General features: G+C 49.1%; 1 protein-coding gene across 2 annotated transcripts; it reads left to right on the top strand.

Moving 5' to 3' along the window:
• Nucleotides 1-272: 272 nt before the first annotated feature.
• Nucleotides 273-9,287, top strand: LOC133662166 (uncharacterized). Of its 2 annotated transcripts, XM_062065905.1 has the most exons (3): nt 273-557; nt 655-722; nt 1,335-9,287. In XM_062065905.1, exon 3 carries the CDS (start codon nt 1,978-1,980, stop codon nt 3,661-3,663), a length of 1,686 nt encoding a protein of 561 aa, XP_061921889.1. In that variant the 5' UTR covers nt 273-557; nt 655-722; nt 1,335-1,977; the 3' UTR covers nt 3,664-9,287. The 2 variants fall into 2 exon arrangements, with proteins under 2 accessions (XP_061921889.1, XP_061921888.1); XM_062065904.1 differs by having other exon boundaries at nt 273-722.
• The last annotated feature ends 259 nt before the right edge of the window (nt 9,288-9,546 follow it).

The raw sequence follows: 9,546 nt of genomic DNA, 5'->3' as shown, positions 1-9,546 counted from the left end.
GTCAACACTCACAATGATTAATTATTCATGTTCCTATTCCCACCCATCCCAGCCTAGGAATTACTGATGGTACACTTACCAACTTTAGCTTCGGCACACAGGAGGAGCTAATGTAACTCAGGATTGAAAACACCATATGCCTGGAGTTGAAATAATTCATTTGAGTTAAAATAATTCATTTAGTAACGATACATTCATTTCAGTTAAATAACTAAGTGTTAAAAGAGGTACAAACTAATCTGCACTTTACGTTATTCATTTATACTTTTAACCTGCTCTACAAGTTGTTAAAATAGAAAATACACAATATACATAAAAATGTTGACACAAACATGGTGTCTTAACAGAAATTGCAGAGGTACAAATTACCTGTCTCCATGGTTGTCACCTCTAGAGGGCAATCGGTGAGCCTGTGAGCCCTTCCGTGTCACTCATTGTATGACGCAACTTCCTGTAGTGTGGAAGAAGAGAAACTCCCCTTCCGGTTTTGTCGGTCCATGCGTGGCAATGCGAACACACGCGGAGAACCTGTCGATCAATCCTTGGCCATCCACTCGGTAAGGCTTGAAAATAAGCTTGCAATTCGATCCATCCACATTTCTAATGTTGTTATACAACTTTTGATCCGTATATTGTGTTGTTTGAACCTTGTAGAGCAGTGTGACATCCGAGTGTAATATTCACTGACTGACATCCTGTGCAGTCATTTCACTTGATCAGCGGTGAGTGAATAACAATGATGTGATGTTTTATTTGAGCCATAAGTGTTGGTGATATGTATTTTGTTCATGTTTACAGCACATGCTAGGAACACTGTGATTATTTTTGTTTTACTGAAGTAATAGATTACTGAGTACTTTTGATTTAGTGATTGAAGGGGTAATTTTTAGTGCATCTCTCACCTGTGCTAGCAAGGGAGAGATTTAGCACGTTGTAACCTTATATACCTCCAAGTTGCTACACAAAAGTCCATTTTGAGCATTGTGAACTTTGTGCAATTAACCTACCTCGTTTAATTGTGAACTTAAAGGTGCATTTAAATAGTATTTGTATTTTTGTATTTGAAGAAACATTTCATACATTTTTGAATATTTGAACAATTGGAAAAAGAACTATAATAAGCGCTTAACTTTTAATTTGATATTTTATATTTTGAAAACAAATACATTGTAAACCAAAGCATTTGAGATACATGATTGGTGATTAATGACATGATTGAGCTAATTAATGCTAGTTAAAAGTATTTAAGCTAATTCATGGTTATTTAAGAACACAGTTGAAACCAGTGTGTGTGAATAATACAAGCTATTGGGTCTTGTCTGATCTATTGTTAGGTCAGGTTTTTTGATTGGGTGATTCAAATACCATCTTAATTCCCTGCACCTTGTGTGGAGAGGACGACATCGCCCTTCCAGCCCAGGTGGATGAGAGGCTCCGCAGTCTCTCCAACTCCAACACCCATTCCCGAGATCCATCGATCCGATTCCCAGTGCATACTGGGTGGCGAGCTACCTTAGAATCTGGACACTGTGGTGCAGTGTTGACGTCCCCTCCCCCACGGTCTGTGCGGTAGGACAATACTTATACAGTGCACTGTTAGCTACAGAGAAACGGGCCCCAACTAACTATGTAAACAAACTTTGGGAACTTTGAAAAAAGGGTTTCTATTCTGCCGGCTTTTCTTATTCTTGTTCATTATTTTTCATATACTGCAGTTGTTGTAAATTTATATGTGCACTTTTCAATACATGTTTGGCCATTCAACATTCAAGTTCATCGTTGTCTGTGTCATTATTGATATGCAACACTGGCTCTTAAAAACACTAGGATTCTTCTGATACTAGTCCAGTTCGATATTTACACCATTGACTACTACTCACCTGTTTCCTCTATTACTAGTTCGTAACTAGGGTTACAGAATTGGCGAGCTAGCCAGGAGCCAGTCATTTGCATATCAATATTGAAATTGTGTCCAATATGGATTTTGTACAAAACTCTGGTGTTAAAGTCCCGAATGCAGTCATTGCTAGTGGGGTAACCGGTACCAAAGAACAGGATGACCAAGTCATTGATTTTCTTAAGAAATACGGCACTATTGAAAGATCCCTTTACGTTGATGATGATTCGTCCCCGTTTTACAATAACCTGATCGTTGAATACTCAAACTGCGAAGATGTAGAAATCTTAAAAGCAATTTTGCCTTACAGCAATCGCATGATACATGGTGAACACAGTGTTGTTTATACTGTTAAAACATTAGGCAGTGTGTACACTACTGAAATGGGCAGCGACGTTACCAAAACGTTCCTAAATGACCTTAAAACCATAGCTAAGCTAAGTGGCAAAGAGTATGAGGAGGTGCCGCAAGAAATGATGTCCCAGATTGGCAGGGATATTGGAGCTACGAGCCCTGTGACCGAAGAGGACTCAACTGTGCATGTTGAGACCACTTTTGTGACCCCACAGCTCCTTTCCACCAGTGAACAGTCTGAACAGTCCCCCATTTTATCCTCAAATGCCTCTCAGAATAACATTGGTCTCAATGTCGCTGACTCAGCCCCCATTTCTAGTGAAAGAAGAGCCCCTTTACTTTTAGTAAGTGACTTGAATCCCCCAGAGATACAGAAGGTTGTGGTTGAGCATATTGTGAGAAGGGAAGATGTAAGCTCACACTTGCAGTCTCCAGTAAGGCTCCGTTCCTTTTCCGGCAAGACTCCCAAACCCAACAATGAAACCGATTACGACACTTGGCGCTCACATGTTGAGTTGCTCATGAAAGATCCGAACATGTCCCCTTTCCAAATATCCAGAAGGATTCTGGAAAGCTTGCTTTCACCCGCAGCCGAAGTAGTCAAAGGGCTACGGCCTGATTCACCACCTTTAACCTACCTGGAGCTGCTCGACTCAGCCTTTGGCACCGTCGAGGAGGGAGAAGAGCTTTTTGCACAATTCCTAAATACTTACCAAGATCCTGCTGAAAAGTCCTCCACTTACCTCCATCGGCTGCAGGCAGCTCTTAACCTTGTTGTGAAAAGAGAGGGAGTTGCACCTGAAGAAGTAGACAACCATCTCCTTAAGCAGTTTTGTAGGGGGTGTTTCGATTTTTCTCTGCTTTCTACTCTGCAACTAGACCAAAAGAAAAGCAGCCCACCTTCATTTTCAGCACTCCTGCTAATGGTGCGAACTGAAGAGGATCGGCAGCAGCAGAAATCTATTCGCATGAAAAAACACTTTGGTGCCACAAAACAGCGAGCCCAACTTCAGTCTCAAGGCGCATGTGCTTGGGCTGAGCCAGAAAGGAAAACAGAAGTCAGTCCCAATGTTATTGAGGAACTTATGAGGCAGGTGGCAAGCCTGCAAAGTCAATTAACCACTTTTATGACTCAGGAAAAGAGCAAAGGTTCCAATAAGGGAGCTGAAAATAAATCCCAAAGCAAAGTACCAGACAATGCAAATGCAGACACGCAGAAGCAGACAAGAGAAAAGCAAAGAGGCAGACCAAGACCCTGGTACTGCTTTAATTGTGGAGAAGATGGGCACATTTCGCCATCATGCACTGAAGCTGCAAACCCTGCCCTAGTGGCTAAAAAGAAAAAACAATTAAAAGACAAGCGGCGTGCATGGGAGGCGCAAAACCATCCCAATTCTCATTTAAACGACTAACAGCTCCTGTTGTGGGACAAACAGGTGCTGAAAAGAGTCAACGTCCCCCAGTCGTGAATGTCAAGAGCAAAGCTCAAGTATGTAACAACTCAGAACAGTCAGAGAAAACTCATCCATTCAAACTCCCTAAGGGGTTGGTTGGTACCAAGAGTACGGCCTTAGTTAAGGTAAAGGATGAAGATGTTAACTGTCTACTTGATACGGGATCCCAAGTCACAACTGTTCCCCAATCATTCTATGAACAGCATTTCTCAGAACAAGAAATTAAGCCCCTATACAACCTCCTAGAAGTGGAGGGAGCGGCAGGTCAATTTGTTCCCTACATAGGTTACATTGAATTGGCTATAACTTTTCCAAAAGAGTTTGTAGGGATACCAGTTGATGTAACTACACTTGCTCTGGTAGTCCCCGACATTAAACTCACCACAGAGTCCCTTGTACTGATAGGAACCAATACACTTGATGTCCTGTATGACATCTACTCCAAAGCTGGAATGACACACCAGCCAATTCCACATGGCTACAGAGCAGTCCTCAAAATACTTGAGGTGAGACACCAACAGACGAGCAACACTGTGCCTCGTTGTGCAGTGAGGCTGCAAGGAAAGAGTACACAAGTTATCCCAGCTGGAGAAACTGTTGTACTGGAAGGAATTGCTCCATTGGATGGAGTACAGAATGAAAAGTCTGTTGTCATTGAACAACCAGCTTCACCTTCCTTACCAGGGGGCTTACTAGTGAAAGCTGGCTTGGTAGATCTCCCCCAACGGGAGCCTTACAAGCTACCGGTTGTAATCTGTAACGAGTCCAACTGTGACGTGATATCGGGAGAAGAAGACGACAGAGATATGACGTCGTTTAGCTGCCAGCTTGTTTATTAACAGCTTGGTGTGTAAATGAGATGTGTAATTAAACCAAAGAGATGTGGTGTGACTAAATGTGAGCACTTATCTGAGCGTGGTTGTCAGAGGGTGTTGAAGGTGCGTGTTGATCCAGGCGGAAGTCCAAATAAGGGCAAGGCAGGCTCGAGCGTCGGAGGACAGGCGGATAGTCAAGGACAGGAGCGCGGCGTCGTGGTCGGGTGACAGGCGTGAGGTCGAAAATCCAGGAAGGCAAGGGGGTTCCACAGGGAGGTCCAAAGTGACAAGACACACAGCTTGACCACGAGGAAGGATGACGGGGAGCTGGAGAAGACACAACACAGGAGACGATGAGCACGACGGGAAGGAAGCACAGGGAGAACAAATGCACATGTAGGAGAGCGAGAAACGTATGGGCTTACCGTACTGGATACGAGAAGCTACGTTCTGGCGTCGGATCTCAGGTTGCGCTGGTTTAAGAAGGCTGATCGCTCATCATGGACAGGTGCGTAGATTGCAGAGCGTTTGCAGCCGGGCGGAAGCGCGCTTGCAGCAGAGAGAGAGCGCCCATGGGCGTGGCCTGCGGTGCGCTCGTCAGGGCACGCAACAGGAGGAGACGCAGCAGAAGTGTGACCCATAACAGGACCCCCTCCCCCCTTATGCGAGACTCCCGACGAGCTTCGGGGTGCCTCAGGGTGAGTTCTGTAAAAATCTTCAATAAGGGAAGGGTCGGCGATGTAAGAAGCCGGGACCCATGATCTGTCCTCAGGTCCATAGCCCTACCAGTCCACGAGGTAGACCCATCCTCTTCCTTGTCGTCGGACCTTGAGAATCTCCCTGACGGTCCACACCTGGTCCCCATCCTCGAGAACCCTAGGCGGAGGGGGGGCAGGGATGGGGGGCGACAGTGAACTGTTGGTTACTGGTTTTACCTGAGACACGTGAAACACCGGGTGGGATCTCATGGACCCAGGGAGGTCCAGGCAAACTGCGGCAGGATTGACTCTGGATCTGACTGTAAAAGGTCCAACGAAACGTGGTGCCAACTTCTGAGAGGATATCGGGAGGTGAATGTCCTTGGCCCGTAACAGCACCTGCTGTCCGGGCTGATAGTCGGGAGCTGGGATGCGCCGCCGGTTGGCGTTACGACGCATCTTCTCAGATGCCTTCAATAAGGCAGCGCGGGCAGACCTCCACACCTTGCGGCATCGTCTCAGGTGAGCTCTGGTGGAAGGAACTGCCACTTCGATCTCCTGGGAGGGAAATAAAGGAGGTTGAAAACCTTGCCAGCATTCAAAAGGGGACATACCAGTAGCCGCGCAGGTCATGGAGTTAAAGGAGTACTCCACCCATGGAATGAACTTGCACCAGGAGTTGGGCTGTTGAGCAGCCATACAGCGCAGCATGGTCTCCACCCCCTGGTTGGCCCTTTCCGCTTGTCCATTGCTCTGGGGGTGGTAGCCAGAAGTCAGGCTGACCGTGGCTCCAATCCCCTTGCAGAAAGCTTGCCAGACCCGGGAAATACATTCGGGACCACGATCAGACACAATGTCGGTGGGGATCCCGTGAATTCTAACCACATGCTGAACGAGCAGTTCTGTGGTCTCGGCCGAGGATGGGAGTTTGGGCAAGGGTATGAAATGGGCCGCCTTGGAAAACCTGTCGATTATGGTGAGGATTGTGGTGTTACCTTTAGAGGGGGGAAGTCCAGTAATGAAGTCAAGAGCGATGTGTGACCAAGGTCGACTCGGGATCGGAAGGGGATGTAAGAGTCCAGCAGGAGGGCTGTGGTCTGCCTTGTTCCGGGCGCAGATGCAGCAGGCGGCGATGAATTCGCGAGTATCCGCCTCCATGGAAGGCCACCAGAAGCGGCGTCGAATGAATGATAGCGATCTATGGATTCCGGGATGACATGTAAACAGACTTGAGTGTGCCCAGTCGAGTACCTTGCTCCTTAAGGGTTGCGGAACAAAAAGTCTATTGGGGGGTCCGTTCCCAGGACCAGGGTCGGACCGTAGCGCCGTCCTGACCAGGCCCTCGATTTCCCAAGTTACCATCCCGAAGATGCGGTTCGGGGGAAGGATGGTCTCTGCAGTTTGTCTAGTTGTGGGTTCCTCAGAGAAGATCCGCGAAAGAGCGTCAGCCTTGCCATTGCGTGAACCGGGTCTGTAGGTGAGAGTGTAATTGAATCGGCCGAAGAACTGTGACCAGCGTGCTTGCCTGTCATTAAGTCTCTTTGCGGAACGGATGTGAATAAGGTTGCGGTGGTCGGTCAGGACCAGGAACGGATGTTTAGCCCCCTCCAGCCAGTGTCTCCATTCAACCAAAGCTTCGTGGACGGCCTACAGTTCTCGGTTCCCTGCATCATAGTTCCTCTCGGCTGGGGTTAGGCGTCTGGAAAAGAACACACAAGGGTGCAACACATTATTCTCATTAGCTCTTTGGGACAATACTGCTCCAATCCCAGAATCAGATGCATCTACTTCCACCGTGAACGGCTTGTCAGGGTCAGGGTGTACCAGGATGGGAGCGGAACTGAAACTCCTCTTGAGGCTCAAGAATGCGCTGTCTGCGTCCTTGTTCCAGACAAAAACTGTATTGGTAGAAGTTAGCGTGTGAAGGGGTGCGGCTACCTTGCTGAAGTCAAGTATGAAGCGACGGTAGAAACCCGCAAAGCCTAAGAATCTCCTAAGCTCAGTACGAGTGGTGGGTTGGGGCCAATCCACCACTGCCTTGACCTTCTTGGGGTCGGCTCGGATGTTACCCTTCTCGATGATGTGACCCAAGAAGTTAACTGATGACGAATGGAACTCGCACTTCTCTGCCTTGACGAAAAGACGATTCTCAAGGAGGCGCTGGAGAACAAGGCGGACGTGCTGTTGATGGTCCTGCAGGTTGTGAGAGAAAATCAGAATATCATCAAGATATACGAACACAAACTTCTCGAGCATGTCTCTCAGCACGTCGTTAACAAGAGTCTGGAAAACGGCTGGGGCGTTGGTCAGGCCGAAGGGCATGACCCGGTACTCAAAGTGACCCAAGTGTGTGTTAAAGGCCGTCTTCCATTCGTCCCCCTTCCTAATCTGGACAAGATGGTATGCATTACGGAGATCCAGCTTGGTGAAAACGGTAGCAGGGGCAAGAGGTTTGAAAGAAGAGCTCATGAGTGGTAGGGGATACCGGTTCTTGACCGTGATGAGGTTGAGTTTGCGGTAGTCGATGCACGGACGTAAGGACCCATCCTTCTTACCGACAAAGAAGAATCCAGCGGCTACCGGTGATTTAGAGGGGGTGATGATACCAGATGCGAGTGATTCCGTGATGTAGTCTGACATGGCCTCTTTCTCGGGTATGGATAGGTTATACAGGCGGCTAGAGGGGAGTACTGCTTCGGGTATGAGATCAATGGCACAGTCGTATGGTCTGTGCGGGGGTAGTGAAAGTGCCTGTTCCTTACTAAATACAGCAGCAAGGTCATGATAGACAGCGGGAACCCCAGATAGGTCAGATGGGGAAGATTTGAGCTTGGGGTTCTCCGAGACGGGGTCTGCTGCTTTGAGGCAGTTTGCATGACAAGCCGTGCTCCAGGCTAGGATCCTCCCTGAGATCCAGGAAATCTGGGGGTCGTGCTGGCGAAGCCAAGAACGGCCGAGGACAAGAGGGGCGACAGGGGCGTTGAGGATCAACAAGCTAATTTGCTCAGTGTGGTTGCCAGACAGGGTAAGAGTGACTAGTGCGGTACGGTGGGTGATGGGTCCCAGGGGATGCCTATCCAAGGCCTGAGCTGGTAAGGACTTGTCCAGAGGCAGAAGCTCAATCCCGGCTTGACAGGCGAAATCACGGTCCATGAAACTCTCATCTGCTCCAGAGTCCAAATATGCTCCCACCTTCAGTCTTTTAGTCTTCCAGGACAACGTTGCGGGGAAAAGAATGCCAGGGTCACTATTGCTCTGGGGAAATATGGTGTGGCTCACAAGTACTCCCCTAACTAGTGAGCCTGATCTTTTGGTCGTGTGGGGCAGGTCTTGATCACGTGACCTGCACACCCACACTAGAGGCAGAGGCGCTGCCTGAACCTCCTCTCCCGTTCCTCCGTGGCAAGTCGAGTCCTGCCCAACTGCATGGGTTCCACCCCGCTGGTAGGTGCAGGGAAAAAGCCAGACTGGTCCACCAAGTGAGGGCCCTCATCCCGAGCTTTGGCCGCGGTAGGGGAGTAGGAAGCGGTCCGATTTTCCCACGCCGGCCGTCTGGTCCTCTCGCGGGCAGCAAGTCTTTGTTCCGCTGCTCGTTCCCTTAGTCTTTGGTCCATAAGCAGGGCCAGCTGGATGAGGTCATGGTAGGTGGCTGGTCGGTCACGCAACAATCCGTCCTTTATTTCGTCAGAGAGGCCCCGACGGTAGGCGCTCAACAAGGCCTTGTTATCCCACCCGCTGTCGGCGGCCAGGGTGCGGAACTCGAGAGTGTAGTCCGCTACAGAACGAGAACCTTGCTGGAGGGAGTGAAGACGTGAGGCGGCGTCTCCTCCCTCAGCGGGGTGGTCAAAAACTGCCCGGAACTCAGCACGAAAAGCAGCAAAGTTTGTGCTGAGACTAAGGTTGCGGTCAACAGCTACCGTTGCCCACTGGAGAGCCCTTCCGGTCAACAGTGAAAAAATAAAAGCTATCTTGGCCCCGTCAGAAGTGTAGCGGGAGGGCTGATGACGAAACACCATGTCACACTGGACCAGGAAGCCACGGCAAAGCTCAAAATCCCCCTCAAAAGCTCTGGGACTAGCGATCTTCGGCTCGCAGGATGGGGGGGGGGCGGCATGGGGGCTGCAGCGGCAGGGGCGGCTTGCTCGGGTATCGGCTGAGCGGAGGAGCCTGGGGTAATCAATTCCAGTCGAACTAAAATGTTAGCAAATGCAGCATCGAGCTTGTTCTCCAGTACACAAAAGCGCTCTTGGTGCTGCTGGAGTGCCGTGTGCACACCTGTGATACTTGGTACAGGGGAGGCTCTGGAGGTGAGCGGGGTACGCGTCATG

The sequence above is a fragment of the Entelurus aequoreus genome, linkage group LG12 (genome assembly GCF_033978785.1).
Source record: "Entelurus aequoreus isolate RoL-2023_Sb linkage group LG12, RoL_Eaeq_v1.1, whole genome shotgun sequence".
NCBI classification, from domain to species: domain Eukaryota; kingdom Metazoa; phylum Chordata; class Actinopteri; order Syngnathiformes; family Syngnathidae; genus Entelurus; species Entelurus aequoreus.
The sequence above is the reverse complement of the archived record's forward strand: the minus strand, read 5'-3'. Positions and strand labels throughout refer to the sequence as shown.